This window comes from Helianthus annuus, chromosome 15, assembly GCF_002127325.2.
Source record: "Helianthus annuus cultivar XRQ/B chromosome 15, HanXRQr2.0-SUNRISE, whole genome shotgun sequence".
Taxonomy (NCBI): domain Eukaryota; kingdom Viridiplantae; phylum Streptophyta; class Magnoliopsida; order Asterales; family Asteraceae; genus Helianthus; species Helianthus annuus.
In genome coordinates this window covers 28739636-28757891 of record NC_035447.2, presented here as the reverse complement: position 1 = coordinate 28757891, position 18256 = coordinate 28739636, and the positions used below count along the sequence as shown (strand labels likewise).

General features: G+C 39.3%; 1 protein-coding gene across 10 annotated transcripts; it reads left to right on the top strand.

The window, feature by feature from the left end:
* Window positions 1-9991: 9991 nt before the first annotated feature.
* Window positions 9992-18062, top strand: LOC110911156. Of its 10 annotated transcripts, none has more exons than XM_022155747.2 (4): window positions 9992-11057; window positions 11123-11221; window positions 11976-12052; window positions 17213-17347. In XM_022155747.2, exons 1-4 carry the CDS (start codon window positions 10891-10893, stop codon window positions 17278-17280), a joined length of 411 nt encoding a protein of 136 aa, XP_022011439.1. In that variant the 5' UTR covers window positions 9992-10890; the 3' UTR covers window positions 17281-17347. The 10 variants fall into 10 exon arrangements, with proteins under 10 accessions (XP_022011439.1, XP_035839640.1, XP_035839641.1 ...); XM_035983747.1 differs by lacking the exon at window positions 17213-17347 and adding an exon at window positions 14949-15510 and having other exon boundaries at window positions 9993-11057; XM_035983748.1 differs by lacking the exon at window positions 17213-17347 and adding an exon at window positions 13045-13095 and having other exon boundaries at window positions 9993-11057.
* Window positions 18063-18256: the final 194 nt, after the last annotated feature.

Below are 18256 nucleotides of genomic sequence, written 5' to 3'. Positions count from 1 at the left end.
ATTACAGAGGTTAACAAGAAATCTGAATCTTTTAATCAGGTCTTACCATCTTGGTCGGATCTTATAAAGACACCTGGCTAGGTTTCACTCTTAAGATTCTTTATTTAGGCAGATTTAAATTTAAGAGGAATGATTTTTGATTTATTTCACATATAGTAATAACAAAAATGAAATTTATAACATAACATTCCATAAACTTCAAATACGATTACACGCTGCCCTAAACGGGACTTTTTAAATAAGTAACTACCTACGCAGAGGTTTATAACAAAACATATCCACGCAGGGATCAAATACAAGATAGATGTCCGCACAGGGACTATAAAGATAAGTCCACGTAGGGACTGAAATACGATAAATGTCCACGCAGGGACTAAATTGCAAATACAACATTACATAAGGAGACTAATGGTCTCGTTTCTTCCTTCCCTTCAGTAGGTTTGCTAAGCCTTTGAGAAATCCGCGATTACTCTTTCACTCAAGTTCGAAGTCTCGTTCCACACGGTTTAAACGGTGGAGTATTTCTTCTTGCTCCGGTGGAGAAAAACGTGGCTGCTGCGACGGTTGCGGGACCGGAGGTCTAGAGGGTATTGGATACCCATGAGCTGAGTAATCTGCTCTCCAAGAGGTTCCATGGAGGGCATTATAATTAGCCGTTATCACATATGGGTAAGCATCATAGTTATAGTTGTAGTGCGTATGAGTCGGCTGCTCAAACGGATTGTATGCCGTGGAAGCGCCGTACGCTGGTATCGGATTGTCATATCCGAATGGTGGCGGAGGTGGTGCAACTGGTGCAGAATTCACCTCTACAGGGTGACCAGAAGGTTCCCCTAATTGTGGTTCTTCTTCAGGTACTGACGGAAAGTGACTAGCACTCGAGTGGCGAGGGGTGCTGAAATGAAATTCCCCTCCTCGGGTAGACATTCGTGCTCCTGATCTTCTACGCCTTGGCGGATCTGGAATTACTGGTTGAACCGGTGGCGGTGGTGGTGGCGTAACGGCCACGAACCGCGAATCCTCAGAAGGATCCTGTTGTTGCTGTTGATCATGAGGCGAGTAATGATGTGAAGGTGTAAAGTACCAATTACATTGGTCAAACCTCGCCTGGTAACTATCGGGACCTTGATAGGGTGTCCCATGGAAGGATGGCCCATCAGAAATCTCGATCGGATGGTTGGAAGTACCCCTTGCAGGCTCGACGGGGTCTGTATCCTCGTCCATATCCACTGCATTATCTTCAGAAAAGTGATCCTCTGGTCCTAAAGGGTTATACCCTATTGGCTCCTGGACATAATCCGCCGGGTTAAACTGTCCTATGAAGAAAGGTGATGGATCGCCATAAGAACGGTGTGAAGCAGATCGCTGAAGAGGTATAAAGGATGGTTGAGGGTTATTGGGATTGTTTTCCGAATCTGGTCCAAACGAATGACGGTATGAGGGTGTTGAGCTATGCGAGGTAGAATGTCTCGCAGGTTCAAAGAGGTTTCTTCTTCGTCTTTGTGGTTCTTCACTCCTTGTACTGGAAGGAGCTCGCATGTTCGAAGGTCCAGCCTCGTGATCATTGTGAGTAATGATCGTCCCTTTGCCTCTTCCTCCTCTTCCTCGTCTGATTGCAGGTGGCATAATTTCCTGCTTTCAAAACTTTAAATAACAATAAACAATAAAAAGACAAACTGGAATAACAATTCGAATTTGTCCTATGTTCTTGTCTAGACTCAAGTATGTGCAATTATGTCATTGAGGTTAAACACATTAGGATAGTGTTCAATTCACTCAATGTTGGCTCTGATACCAACCTGTCACACCCCGATTTCCACGTGTCTCACCGGTGGGCCCAGTGGGGGATTACCGTGACGTAGTTGGCAACATTATAGTCAAACCACACAATATATATGAATGCACAGCGGAAGCATAAAGATAATATATTTCAACGTTAAGTGTAATATCGAAGTGTCACCATTGTTGAAATAAAATCCACAGGGGATCAAAATAATAAATAATAAAAGTATTGTTCAACAGACTTCAGGCATCTTAAGCTTGCGAGACTTCTAATGATGCTAAGGAGAAATCCCAGCCAATTACGCCTAGTACCTGCATTTAGTCTTTTTGGGGAAAATACGTCAGTTTACACTGGTAAATACATTCAACTGACACTTTTGTAAAATGTTTAATAAAATTGGTTTAAATGCTCAAGGCACAAACTCTTTATAACTTGGGATAATTTATAATCAAATCTTGTAAAGAATTACATGTTACTATGCGTTCGGTCGCCCGGGTCGTGCCGGGTTAAAGTTTAATAGACACACCACATAGCATAAAACCGTGGCGGGTAAACCAACGGCTACACTTTTATAGTCATAGACATAATGTCGGGTGTACGCCTACACCCGAATGTCGAGGTCGTGGCCATTCGTAAATGCTGCCAAGGATATCCGGGACATGGTCATTAAGCCCCCAAAGGCGTAAAGTCAACAAAAGAAGTTTTTAAACGGGTCACATTGATAATACCCAACTACTAATGAGTTGGGGTCAATTGCCCGACCAAGCGGTATTTTAAATACCGTAACCCAAGCCCGTATAACGGAAAATAAGTTAAAAGTATTTACCTTTGCAAGTATAATTCCTAAATTGAAATAAATTGCGGATAGCTTTTACTGGTCTCCTATTCTGGAACGAAGGTTTAAAAATAACCTATTAGAATCCTAACGGGTCTTTAATTTAGCCGTAGCTTAGACCGGTCAGTTTCAATGGATAGTTACGGTTAATCGCGGGAAAGGCGAAAACCGGGAATGGAGTGTGATTTTGACCCGACAAGTTTGAAGACTTGTTTTATATGGGTATAATAATCATACTCTGGATTTTGGGGTCAAAACAATATGGTTTGACCCGTTTCGGCTAATTTATGTAAACTAGTTACATAAGCCGAACCGTGCGCGCGAAAGGCGCAACGGGTAACCGTAAGAGTCCTACACTGTTTTCCTAAGTCAATATGCTTTAAAGAGGTTGTGGTATCAGTAGGATACCTTCCATAATGCCCGTAACGAGTTTAAGTTCATTTTATGCCCCGTAGGGGTATTTCGGTCTTTTTAAAGATTATAAAAGAGGTTTCCGAGTTCTACAGGAAATTTGAGTTTCCCGAACAGTTTATAAAGTCTAAAATACTTTATTTATTATTTAAAATCAGTAGTAACTGGAATCGGGTCAAAAGACCTTGTAGAACTCAAGTTATAGCCGAAAAGGGTATATTCGGTATTTACCGAACCGTTGCCATAACCGCAGGTTATGAGCAGGTAAAAAATAATTAAAAATCTTTAAAAATTCCAAAATATTATTTTACATCAGTGAGTAAAAGGTTTGGTGTCGAAATCCGGGTTTAGATAGGCGTTATGCTAATTGCGCTATTAAATTACTAAAGTTTCGTAATTTGCGCTATTTAGCATAACTCTCATTCTGGACCGCGGATTGACGTGAAATTTTAGGGACATGCTTAGAAACCAGTAACCAAGGTTATGATCCGTTCACGTGTCCTAAATACTCGTTTTAATTTAAAAAGGGCGTTACGGTCAACTTTTAAGCATTTAACGGAAATGTGTAAAAGACTCGGACAAACAACGAACCGGTCACAAAGGGTTATACCATCATGTAACCTGGTCCTAAGAGAGTCCTAAGGCAAATCTAAATCAAACTTTAACGGGTCAGAACTGAAGTCAATGCAAAAGTCAAACTTTTGCGACTTTTGGCTCCGAACCGGGTCAAAGCAGAAAATGGTCGGATCAAACAAGCTTAGACTAGTTTATATACTTATTATCATATTTTATGAGTGTTCAAACAGGTTACATATCATCTACATTGCAGATTATGCAAGAAATCGCAAAATGACATTTCTGTTGATTTTTTCTAAGCACGTTTGACTCGACATTTGGACTAGTTAGAGTGGGAATCAGAGGGTGCCCTTTTAGGGGTTTAAAGCCCACATGATTACCAACATATAACTATCTTTGATTCGACAAACCACTGGACCATTCGTGATTTATCGCAAAGTCAATCGTTAATTACGACGGATTGACTTTTAAGTTAAACTAAGCAATAACTAAGCCACAAAAGGGTTGGCATACTTACAGAAGCTTGGTGCACGAGTTAGAATGATAGAGGAATGCTTGAGAGCTCTAGAAATGATCAGAAGGCAAGTTTTGAGGTGTGTTTCACTTATGCACAATGAGGTGCCTTTTATAGTGAAAAAATGGAGTCAAGATCATTACACATCACCCTTCCATGGAGCATGGATGTTCAGCAGGTGGCCCTGGGTTCTAGGGGTCATGTAGAGGGCGCCCATGCTTCACTTATTGCTCAAATGATCGTTCACAACTTCAAACAACAAGTCTGTCCAAAGTTTCTGCATCTGGGACTTGTACGCGGCCCGCATTAGGATCAAGCAACTCACACGCGAGCCGCATGGAACCTAATGTCAGAAAACGTATCTTCACCTGGCTCGCGGCCCGCATTAAATCATGTATAACCTTAACGCGACCCGCATTAGACTTGATTTTCAAGATTTTTAAATCTTTTGTAATCATTAACCAAATCTTTTGTAATCATTAACCTGACCTTTCGGTTTCGAAGGGGTAACTTTGCGATTTGGCCCTCGGTTAATTACAGTTAAGGGCCTCGTGCCTTTTACCCGCACTGTTAAGTCCCTGGTTAGTTTAATTAGTATCCGAAAAGCCTTAACTTTTATTGTTGACGCTTTTAACCCCTCGCATACGAATTTGATCATAACTTTCTCGTTTTAAAACGGAACTTCGCGAGATTTGCGTAGTATATTCTAGTGAGCGTATTTTACTGTTACAAAGCCTCGGGTTCGTCAAAGGGTCACTCAGAGGTATAATTAAACATGTTGACACAGCTAACCCCTGTAGCTTGTAATCTCTCACTTTCTTCCGCGTTTCGCTCCGTACGATCCATGATTTATTCGTTTGAAGGTACGAGCATCGTTTAGGGTTACTATACAGTATATTTACCCTTTGTTGACATTTATAACCCTCGAATTTACATACTTTCAAGGTTTGTCAACTTTAGTCCTTTATTTAATATTTAATGCCACGTGTAATCTCATGACACGTGTTAACACATTATTGGACTCAAAATTTCGAGGTGTTACATAAAGCCTTTGGGGGGTTAATGACCATGTCCTGGATATCCTTAGCATCATCTTACGAGATGGCCACGACCTGAGCACGGGGTGTAGGCGTACACCCGTCAGTGCATAAAAAAAATAATGTGGTGTGTCCATTGATCTTTAACTCGGTCTACGGATCGGGCTACTGAACGCATAAGAAACATGTAATTCTTTTACAGGATTATCTTCAAATAATTATCCCAAGTTATAAAAAGTTTGTGCCTCGTGCATTCAAATCAATTTTATTAAACTTTTCAAAATGAGTCGGTTGAATGTATTTACCAGTGTAAACTGACGTATTTTCCCAAAAAGGTTAAGTGCAGGTACTACGCGAACTAGGCTGGCTTTCTCCTAGCGTCCACAATAAGTCTCGCAAGCTTGGATGTCAAAACTGTTGAACAATGTTTCCTATTTATTTTGATCCCCCTGTGGATTACTTTCAACTGTTGTGATACTCGATATTACAATTTATTAAAGTTGAAATATATATATCTTTTGCTTCCGTTGTGCATATTTAATATTGTGTTGTTTGACTATAATGTTACCAACTACGTCACGATAATCCCCCACCGGGCCCACCGGTGAAACGTGGAAATATCGGGGTGTGACAACTGTCTACCCCGGTCATTCTAAGATTCAGAAACTTATTTGCTATCTGTTCTTTTTCATTGGGAGGGCAGAATTTCCTTTCTACCATATTTTTGAATTCCTCCCATTCCATGTTATATATCCTATCACTTCCTCTTGACTGGAGGATAGTGTTCCACCATTCTAAGACTGCATTTTTAAACAGATTCGAAGCAAACATTATCTTATCTTCTTCAGCACATTTGCTTATCTTTAGAACAGCCTCTGTTTTCTCTAACCAGCGTAGGGCTGCAATGGGTCCTTCATTGCCCGAGAATTCTATTGGTTTGCATGACCAGAATTCTTTGTAAGAACAACCATATGGCATGGTTCTTCTTCTTTTAAGAATGGGTGCTTGAAGCAAGGGTCCATTGTTCACGTTGTGTTCCGGTTCACTTGGTCGCTTACTGCTATGCTTACTTTTATTATTCGCTTCTTGAACCGTTTGAATAATAAATGGCATTGCATCTATGATTCCTTATGCCACTATGTGCTGAACGACACTATTATCCATTTGGTTTCCATTGTTGTTTGGATTCTCATTAACCACGTTAATGTTACTCTGGTTATCGTTATTCAGATTATCTTGATTTCCCTCGTCGGGCATCTAAATTTTAAACATTTACCACATATTAATATCACAAATAATATTTGAATATAGCCAATCACATGACAAGCACTTTTGGTCAAAAGCGTCAAGCATTGCGACTTTTACTCTATTCATATAGTATGCATCATTACACACCAGTACTGAATTTGAAATTACAATACCGACTGAAATGTAAAGCTACAATTCTAGTAGTATGCATCCGTAGTTTTTTTTTCTAACACATACACACATATATTATTATTATATTATATTATTATTACTACCGTTCCCACCATCACATTCAGGGATATGGATTCATCCAAAAATCCATATTGCGTTCGTCGTATTTCCATACGAGACGCTCTCCCACCTGTCGCATTATCTCACTACTTTCTAAAATTTCCTCACCGAAAGTCCTAAGTTCTTGTACGTTTTCTGCACTCATTGGGGGTGCAGGTTCTAGGACTGGGTTCAGAATCTGGGGTGTGGGTTCCTGGTATGGAGGTATAGGGGCCTGGTATGAGTAAGAATTCTCTAAGATCTCCCTAATGTAGGCATCACTAACGTAATAGGGATCTTGAGGATCTAACCCTGCGTAAGCTCCTAAGTTGGGTATTGGCACATTTTCCTGTATTGGGTAACGTTGCACATAGTCCCTAACATCGTCCCACCAGGGGTCGTAATCGTTTGGGTCTAGGGGATTTGGTGCAGGTACCCTAGGTATCTCCTCCGGGTTGAAATCAGGCATTTCTATTTGGTTTTCAAGGTTTTTTATTTCCATGGGTTGATCAGGAATTGGTGGTTGGGGTTGGGGTGCTAGCATTTGTTCCAAGTTTGGGTCAGCTGCAGTGGTTGCTAAAATATGGATATTGGCTATACCCCTATTAAGCATATCCTGGGCATAGGCATCGGTTTCTCTTTTAGTTGCGGCTAACACTTGCTGTTCCTGCCACTTTTTCATACGCTTTCTACGCTCATGAGCTCCCCTACTGAACCATCCCCTCTTTTTCTGAGGAAATGGCTCTTCAGACTGAGCCTTAAATACAAAGATTCCTTCTTCCGTATCAGCAGAGTACCCCGAGAGGGCGGGCTGAGAAGAGGAGGTGCCTTCGCTCCTAGGCAAACCAGACAATTGACGATACGCGTCAGATGGTCCTTCGTCGCTCATACTGTAAACTAACAGATAGTCAGATAACACATAACAAGAAAATACAATTATGCACGTATTTTTGTAATTTATTTCCTAACACTTTGAATTTTGATGTCAGCAGAACACTTTTGTGGCTGAATCAGTGGCATAGCTCTGATACCACCTTCTGTCACAGCCCCCGATCCCTGATTCCCGGGAATGGGCGGCCGCGAGCCAGTTTCGGTGGTATCTGGTTTTGTCTAATTTGGCAGCGGAATTTTTCATCGGGACCGTAGTTAGTAAATGTTTATCAGAGTAAAAACCACCTTTTTATAATATTAAACAATGGGGTAAAACCCAAGTTTCTTATTACAATAAGTCTATAGGAATAAATCCCATTTTTATTTAATTAAAACGCCTTCTTTATTTAGGTAACTTTTATAGCCACTTTTCCAAGCCTTCAGTGCTGTCCAGCTGGCTTCTAATTGGCTTTCACATTTTGTTACCTGAAACGCGTTTTAAAAATATTTTGTCAGTGGGAAATACTGGTGAGTGAATCCCAGTTTAATCAAGAACATTTAATATCACTTAACAGTATTGAGGGCGATTACAATGTTTATATCTACCCAATTACTCATCCAGTAGTGTCAAGTCTGACTAGAGGGTCATATTACACATTGGCTAACTCTTTGTCCAATGGTAACGTTACTCACATTTTGTATACAAAACCCCAACATACCAGCAGTAATTGTAGAATTACAAAGACTCAATCACTGCTAAATTGCATTGTAAAATAGTTAAGGTTTTGTAAAAACTATTAACAAAAAGCGGATAAACTCACATTGCTGTTTTAGGTTTTTCGTAAGGTTTCCTGGTGACAATCTATAATTTACACAAAAGCACATGTGTTAGTATAATAACCCATTTTAACATTAGTAATACCCTCCCCGAGACGGCATTCCAACGACTACGTCGGGCAGAACCACGACAGCCATTACGGAACCCTAGATCAATCGGGCAGCGTATCTAATATGTATCCAGGGGTTATAATACTTACAACAGAGCAGAACTTCGCTAATGAGGGGTATAATACCCGAGTATTATAACTTTCCTACAGAAATTGTGATTTGAGATTGAATTGTGAACGACGGAAAACGGAAGTTGATGCCTTCTATTTATAGTGCTGATACTGGACTTTCTCGCGGCCCGCGTAAAGGTAAGGCAAGGCCTTACGCGGCCCACGTCGTAGGAGTTTTAGGCCGTAGCTGGTCCGGGTCACCACCTAGGTTCAACACGCAGGGGACACGTGTCAGCACCGGGTTCTGCCGCGTTGTAGGTCTCTCGCGGCCCGCGTACACTTAAACAGGGTCTTACGCGGCCCGCCCGAACTTAAGTTTCACTGAATTCAGCTATGAGCCTTGATACCGCCCGCGTAAAGTTGAGGTGAGGTCCTACGCGGCCCGCCTCAACTTGAATAAACTTGTTCTTAATTTATTTTGTATGTTAGGATCTATTTTGGGCTCGGTTTTCACATACGGGACGTAATATAGTACATATTGGGACATTTTAATATATATTAGGATGTCGGAATTATTATGAGGGTGTTGGTTTTACCGAGGATTGTTATATCCTCCCGACCCTGTTTTAGAGCTCGTCCTCGAGATCTACTGGAACAAGTGTGGATATTTCTTTTGCATTTCTGATTCAAGCTCCCTGTTTTAGAGCTCGTCCTCGAGATCTACTGTTATCAGCGTAGCTCTTCTGCCGATCACGTGCCGCTTTCATGTGACAACCGGCAAAAAAAAGAGATTATTGTTTAATCCGTACGACTTAATCACTGTTTAATAAATGAATTTCATGTGTTTAGACTTAATCAACGTTTACATGGGTTTGCATTTAGTAAATGTTAGATATCGTCACGTTACGTAACGTTGAAATGGTACGAACGCGAATGATTTGTGATTATAAAAAACTAGAGAATCTGAAATTTGAATATCATTTTGTCTATCCATGATTCTATCGCTAGAGATCGATATTTAATATTTCTAAAATGCGTCAGATAAATATTTATATACGTGACGTCACATTTTAAAGATGTCGGAGCTCAAGTGCGTACACTCATATATACATATACATACGCGCTAGACATATGGATATGTAAAGTTATAGTTTTATGTATCCTAAATTACTATAAACCAAGTTACTATAGGGATAGAACTTTATTTTTATCAAACTTTCCAAGTTTTAAAAATATTAGTCATCTAGTAACTAATTCTCGTTGCATTATTAAAATAGAAATTTCATATGTTGCATCTAATGTTGTGTAAGATCAACCTAACCCTTGTCCTTTTACCAACTTTCATGGCCTCTGTTCTCTTTTGTGAAAATTGGACCATTTTCACACGCAACTGAACATGCTTGCATTATTTTATCATATAAGACCATCTTTCCATAATCATGCTACCAACATTTGTGAACACTAGTACAAACCCAACCCACACCCAACGATCACCCTCCCAAACCGATTCCTAGTCCAAAGTTCCCATATGTTAATTATTTATTTAAATGTAAATCTCATACTTGAAGTTTGAAATATGCAAGATAAGTCAAAGATAGCATCATTTTTCCTTATATTTTTAGTTGTCGTTGGACAAGCAAAAGAAATCCAAGACATGTTTTTTTAATCATTGAAACCAACTGTATACTCCATCTCTTGCATTCCTTATTAAATTAACACCATAACTCCTATGCCCACAAAACAGTATAAGAATGAGAATATAATACTCTTGAGTTACTAGACCAATCATACTATCTGGTTCACTACAGCCCAATTCCCTCTCGTTCTCTCCCGAATCCGGTCGTCGGAGCCCTCCGGGCGGCTGCCGACGGCGGATTCTTTACCGGTGAACAGCACGCATCCACACTCCATCATCTCTACAATACCCCACCCCCACTCGTTTTCATCGGTCAAAAAACACCACCACCCGACGGTGGTGGTGAGCGGAGACGGTTGAGGATGTGATTTGATGATGATGATAATGTATTGGTATCAAAGGAGATGATGATAATTATTGAGATGTCGACCCCCCTCTGGTACAGATCTGAGCGGCGGGTATATGACGGCGACGAGCGGTTGAAGATGGCGACGATCTTGGTAGTGGTGGCCGACGGCGGAGCACAGCCGCCGACGGCGGTCTGTGTCTCAGTCCGACAAGATCCGGTAACCTTTCCCACCTCTCTCGTTCTTTTGAAGTTTTTTTATTTTTTTAGGTTCAGTTGTAACCAACAGGAGGTGTTTTTTTTATTTTTTTATTTTGATGTGTTGATTTTGACGATGACGACGGACGACATCGGAGACACCACCGTATGGCGGCGACGGTGGTGCAAATCTGGCTTGGGTTCGGGCGCTTGGGTCAGCCTGGGTCACGTTACATTTCAGTTCCGAGTTGTTCGGTTCAAACCGGTCGCAGACAACGGTTCAAGTCAGATTCACGTGTCAGTTTCGAGTTTTGGTTTGGGTCGCGGTCAAACAGGTATCTCGGTTCAGCAGGTTCGGATTTGATTCAGTTATGGTTCAACACGACTTGACTTGGTTCAGTTCGGTTCAGGTTTCACCTCGATTCGACAGGTCCGAGGTTCGGGTCAACTGGTCAACGGTTCGGTCAAAGATGGTCAAAACCAGTCAACGCACGATCCGGTAAAGTTAATGACGCGAAAATTAGTTTTAGATTGATATAGTTTTTTTTTATCATTAGACTACGCGAATCGAGCTCGACCGATTAAAACGCTTATAAGTTAGTTTGCTTTCGACACTTTCGACGAAAATTATATATATTAGTTCATGTTTGGTTACCTTGACGAAAACTATATATGATTGAGTACATTGCATTGAATTATTGATTGAATTTGGAAAGTAAATCGACACTTTAGTTGTCGGGATCGTCCAAAAACAGAGGAACCTCTGCCCGATTTTCCGTAAAAATCCGAAATACCAAACATATTTATATTGTATAAGCGACACCTATGAAAGTATTTTCGCGAAATAAATATAAAGTATATCTATACTTTTGGCGACGTTTTACGACTTACGAAATGGATGCATAACATCTCGACAAAACACGAGCTACTAGTTTATAAAAACTACGAAGAGTTGTCTTACTATTTCTAATACGCCTTTCTATTCATGACAACTAACACGACTTAGTATATTTATATTTAAATATATAAATATATATATCCTAAATCACTCGGAAACTAAGTCGTTTCTGAGACTTAGCGTCATCCCGATTATGAACGGGATCAACTAACAATAGTTTGGTTATTTCAAAACAGAAATATTCACACCTTCCCTCGTAGAGTCGTTTTGTTAACGACTCGGTAGAGCTCGGACACGTAGTTTAACTACGCTATTTTAGAAACTGATAAGTTATTCCCTGTTAGGAATACCATAGTTGCACGCTAGCTAATGCACGTTTTTGGAACGACACTACGGAATCACGCTACGATAGCTTTGCACGGGAATATCAAGGTGAGTTCATAACCCCCACTTTTTACTGTTTTACATTTTTATAAATGTTTTCGGGGGTGGAAAGACATGCAAGTTTTTGCAAAAGAAAACACTATTTCGATGAATGAAAACACATATTTATAAACCATGTTGCAAATGATTTTCAACGAACTTGAATGGTTTACGAACGATTATACTAAACATACCGGTTTTACAAAACATGCATGATTTTCATGACCAGTGACGAGAATGTCCTAGTTACAACAACGGGACTGGGTTGGCCTGCGTACGAAAAACGAGACAACTCAGTGAGACCATGTCCCCCTTTTCTTTCAACGTTTCGGTTAACAACTTTCAAGGGGAAATACATGTCAAACTTAGGTATGATTAAGTTATGGAATGAACTCTTAGATCATGTGAGCATAGGCTGTAACTGAGGTGCCATTAATCCTTTTGAGGACCAAGGAACAAAGGTTAGATCTAATGGGTATGGGCGAGCCCCACTCACGGTCCATGGGTGACCACTTAGAGTGCTGTTGTGTCCAGCGTCGAGAGTTCGACACTTAAATTGCCTACGCGGGTTGAGTACCTCCTATGTCGTCACATATATTAATGTCCTCGCGAAACATTAATGATCAACATGTTCATAGACGCTTACATACCAACTTACAACACTATAACTTTCAAATGTTTTTAATATTCATTTGACGCAAACTCATAATACATGTATTTACAAACTTTGATAATGTTTTCAACTTATGTACAAGTAAGAGGACATGTTGGTCCTGCTTACAAATACTCTTTTGGGCTTGGCCCATTCTCTCTCGTATAATGCACAAAGATTTTCGTGGGCTAGACTCACATTTTTCATATATCATGCCGAGAAAATGATTTTTACTAAATTTTCTCCCCAACTTTTAAACCGGTTATCAAAAAGATTTATTTTAAATCTTTTCAAAACAAACTATGAACTCGCTCAACTTTATGTTGATTTTTCGCATGTTCTTTCTCAGGTTGCATTTTCAAAAATATGGAACGGTTGGAATAGGAGAACCCATGGTGATTTGAGTACTTAGCGGGCGTTCACTATTTAGAAGTCTTAGCTTATTTGCTTCCGCTGTGCAATGAAGTTACCAGTCCGGTCACGCCAGCTCTGATTTTTCGGGGTGTGACATTTCAGTCGTTCCTTGACTTGAATGATCTTATCGGTTGTTTCCTGCACTATCTCAGGTCCAGATAGTTGCTTTTCCCCGAGTTCTGCCCAACAGACTAGGGTTCTGGACTTTCGTCCATAAAGTGCTTCGAATGGTGCAACATTAATACTTGTGTGATAACTGTTATTATAAGAAAATTCTATTAAGGGTAAATGATCGTCCCAATTACCTCCGAAATTAATTACACAAGCTCTAAGCATGTCTTCCATGGTCTGAATTGTCCTTTCACTTTGCCCGTCCGTTTGAGGATAGTAAGCTGTGCTTAGATTCAACTTGGTTCCCATTGATTTTTGGAAACTTGACCAAAAATGAGAGGTAAAACGACTATCCCTATCAGAAACAATTGATAAAGGTATTCCATGTAATGAAACAATTTCATTTACATATAATTTGGCTAATTGTTCCATGCTAAAAGTTTCCTTCATCGGTAAGAAATGACCTGACTTGGTTAGCCTATCTACAATCACCCAGATTGTATCATTACCTTTTCTTGTTTTGGGTAATTTGGTAACAAAATCCATTGTTACTAATTCCCATTTCCAAACTGGCATTTCTAATTGCTGTAACAAACCTGAGGGTTTCTGGTGTTCAGCTTTTACTTGTGAACAAGTTAAACATTTAGAAACGTAGACTGCTATGTCCTTTTTCATTCCTATCCACCAGAAATTTTTCCTTAAATCCTGAAACATTTTATCACTTCCTGGATGTATCGTGTATTTAGACTTATGAGCTTCTTCTAATATACGGTGACGTAGGTTTCCTAAGTTATGTATCCACATTCTTTTTTCATGAAATCTCCAAATTCCATCTGTTCCTTGTTTTAATTCTTTAATCATACCTTTTAATTTTTCAGTATCGTCCTTGATTACTGACTCTTGTGTTTTTCTAATCTGATCGTTTAAATCTACTTGTAGATTTAATTTAAGAGAACATACCCTTTTTGGCTTTTCATGATACTTTCGACTTAAAGCATCTGCCAGTACATTTGCTTTTCCTGCATGATACTGAATATCACAATCATAATCACTAAGCATTTCCATCCAGCGTCTTTGTCTCATATTTAACTCTTTTTGCCCGAAAACATATCTTAAGCTCTTATGATCAGTGTATATGGTGGAATATGAATGTGACTTGCATGTGCACGGTCTTTGGCATGTGAGTGACGTGTGGAAGAGCATTTCAAGAGTATTACCCTTAGTCTAAGTTAGCGGAGTGGTGGACACTATTTGGATACTCGGCTTCTAATTTGGGCGTTTTCCACCACCTTCACACCAAGAAGAGAAATAAATTAGCACAAGAAAAATTGAATAACATGGTGTATGTAGAGGTGTACAAATCGTTTTTTTTAACCGGTTACGGTTATTAACCGGACCGGTTTTTTTCGTTCAAAACAAAAACCAGTTTTTTTAATAACCGGTTTCGGTTACTAACCGGTTTTTCAAGTCCAAAACAGTAACCGGTGTAACTGGTTGGGACTGGTTTTTAACCGCTTTTAAAAAAAAAACGGTTTTTACCGGTTTTAACCGGTTTTCGTAAAACCGGTTTCGGTTGTTAACCGGTTTTCGGGATCAATAATAGTAACCGGTCACCAACCGGCGGTTCGGTTATAAAACCGGACAGGTTATAAAAAACCGGTTAAAAAAAACCGATTTCGGTTTTTTTTCCGGTTTCGGTTCTAAAACCGGTTTTTTGTACACCTCTAGGTGTATGTGAAATTCAAGCGTGCTTTGGAACGTCGACATAGAAGTGAAGGAACCTCCGATCCTATCGAATTGGAGACATTGATGATTGCAACGAGTGGTTGATAGGGAAAATGGAAGATGATACTCAAGATGCTAATTATGAAGATGATCTAGTTTTTGAAGGTGAAGATTTGAGATGGAGCAAAATACGTAGAACTACGGGAGCAAATGAGCCCATTCGTAATACTCGAGCATCAAATGTTAGAGCAAGGGATGATTGGTTCGGGCTATCAAGGGACAAAGGAAAACGACGTGCTTTGTATGATGAAGATGAAATTGAGGAAGATATTGAGGAAGATATTGGAGAGTATGATGGTGAACGAGATGAACCTAGGCATTGTGATGATGATATGATAAATATAATTAGAGACTAGTAGTATGTATGAGTATGTTTAGCTTTTAAGTATGTTGTTATGTTTAAGACTAAGTATGTTTTATAAGTGTGTTGTTTAAGACTGAGTATGTTTTTAAGTGTGTTGTTTAAGACTAAGTATGATTTTATATGTGAACATATTTTTTAGTATTTTTATAACAAGAAACAACTTGTATACGTGATGCGTGCGCATCACGCATCGTGCATCAGATTTTTGGATGAAAACGCATCAGAGCGCATCACGCTATTAAAACCAAGGTGGAGATGATGGTGTTGGTGGTGAGGGAAGTGGAGAGGATGTGGTGGATGGTGGAGAGGCATGAGTGGATATTGGGGAGGTTGTGGAGGGGGTGGTGATGGTGGTGGTGGGATCCATGGTGACGGTGGGGGACGGTGGTGAACGGTGGCGATTGGTTAATAGTGGTGGTGTCAGTTGGATCTTTGTAGAGTTTACTTTTTCTCAATATATGAATGAATAAGTAAATGATGTGTTTTGGTGGAGGCGTTGGCTGATTTGTGGTGGGTTGATGGTGGTGGTGGGAGGTTGTGGGTCTAAGTTGGTTGTGTGTGTGAGAGAGAGAGTGTGTGGTAGAGAGAAAGATGGTGGTTTTATTTTTATAAATGTTTTGTTTTATTTTTTATATAATATTAAATAAAAGGGTAAAAAGACTAAAATACCCTTGGGTAACCAGACTTAACAAAAAAACCTAACTTGGTTAGGGTCAAAGGACAAAATGTGCAACAAAATTCCCTATAAAGGGCAAAACCTATCAAAATTCGTTGAAAAGGATATCACCTGAAAATGAGTATCAAGATAAAGGACAAAACGTGTAATTTTTCCTTTTATTACAATATTGAAGTTTGGCAGTCAGTAAACGGATAAGTTGGTTGAACACTTGATCTTGTCAATAGTTGTTAGGGGCGTGCACGGTTCAGTTTGGTTCGGTTATTAGCATTATCCATAACCGTAACCGAAGTCATCGGTTAATTGATTCGGTTAATTTGGTTCATTTGTCGGTTTTCGGTTCGGTTCTGTTAATTTTTGGTTAATAACCAATTCAAACAAGGTCTAATTTTTTTGCTTAGAATTACAAGTAATGGAGGTATAAATACATGAAATAGATGTATAAATACATAAAATGGATGTATAAATAAATGAAATGGAGGTATAAATGCATAAATAGATATTTAAATACATAAAAAGGAGGTATAATTAAATGAAATGAAGGTATAAACAAATGAAATGAAGGCATAAATAAATGAAATAGAGGTATTATTACATAAAATACATGAAATAGAGGTATAAAAGCTAGAAATATACAAAAAAAAATGATTTGGTTCGGTTCGGTTAATTTTGGTTAACCGATGGTAAAACAATATCCGTTAACCGACTTTCGGTTAATTCGGTTTCGGTTAATTTCGGTTCAATTTTATCGATTTTTTGTTCGGTTTCGGTTAACGATTCGGTTATTACATACCTTTGATAGTTGTTGCATTGGTTATAAAGGTGTAGTGAGAGAAACTTAGTGGTGGTGACACCCTAGTCCCTTCTACATATAGTTGTTGCACTGTGTTTAAGGAAAAAGAATTAACTGAAAAGGCCATTGCCTTTGGAGAAAAGTAATTGACGCTATTCATACTAGCCGGACAGGATTGGAATGTATTCCTTTCAAAAAAGCTTTTAATGGGGTTTGGGTTAATATTGCAAAAAATTTTGTTTTTACTAAGGTTGAAGGTAAGCCACTAAGGAATTACTTGATGGGTTCAATGGGAAACGGGGAAAAATTGCTTTCTGGCTCGACTCTTGGCTCTTCAATGAGCCGCTGAAATCTAAGTTCTCGGACCTCTTCAGTTTTGAAGCTAACAAGAAGTGTTTGGTGGCGGATAGACTTCAGCAGGAAGGATTCGAAACACGGCTGAATTGGCATTGGAGATCGGATATTTCCGATGCTGAATCACTGGCAAACCTCAATCTTTTGTCTGATGCGTTGAGTTCGGTTCAGATCTTGGCTGATATGGATTGCTGGAAGTGGGGAGCAGATCGGGAAGTCATTTTCTCGGTTAATTCAGTCAAAAGTTTGCTGAAAGTCGAAGCAAATACTGACAACTCCTTTGTTTTGGATTGGTGCAAGCGGGTCCCCGCCAAAGTAAACATTCACGCTTGGAGGTCGGAAATGGATAAAATACCGACAGTGGAAGCGCTAAGAAAAAGAAACATCAACATCGGTGATCCTATTTGTCCTTTATGCAACTCGGAGGAGGAGACTTCGGATCATGTTTTTAACGCATGCTTCGTTGCAGCGAACGTTTGGAACGGTATAAACTCTTGGTGTAAAATCTCTAATATATTTGCTTTTTCAATCAAGGACCTTCTCACACTGTACAAGGACATCAACGGTTCGGAGAAGAAGAAAGAAGCGGTACAAGGAATAATTTTGATTGGTATGTGGAGTATTTGGCACGCAAGAAACAGTGTTAAATTTTCTAATGCTTTTGTTAGAATTGATAGTATAATTAGTGAAATTAAAGCGTTAAGTTTCTTATGGTACTCTTGTAGATCGAAGCATAAAGGGGTAGTTTGGAAAGATTGGGTTTCTTTTGTAAATATGTAATTGTTTGGTATTTTGTAACTGGCCTATCTTGGGTTAGCGTTTGTGTTTAATGAAAGTTACTTTTCAAAAAAAAAAAAAAAAAAAAAAAAAAAAAACTAGAATGAAAGAAACATCATGATAAGAAAGTGACAAATACTTTAATCAAAGGATTGGACCATATTCAACAAGAAAAAAAAAGCATGAATTACTAAATTAAGTTGTATTAAAATAAATCGCTATCTAAACACGGTATTAGACACTAAAGGGTCATGGGATTATTGGAATGGCTCTTATTGAGAACACAA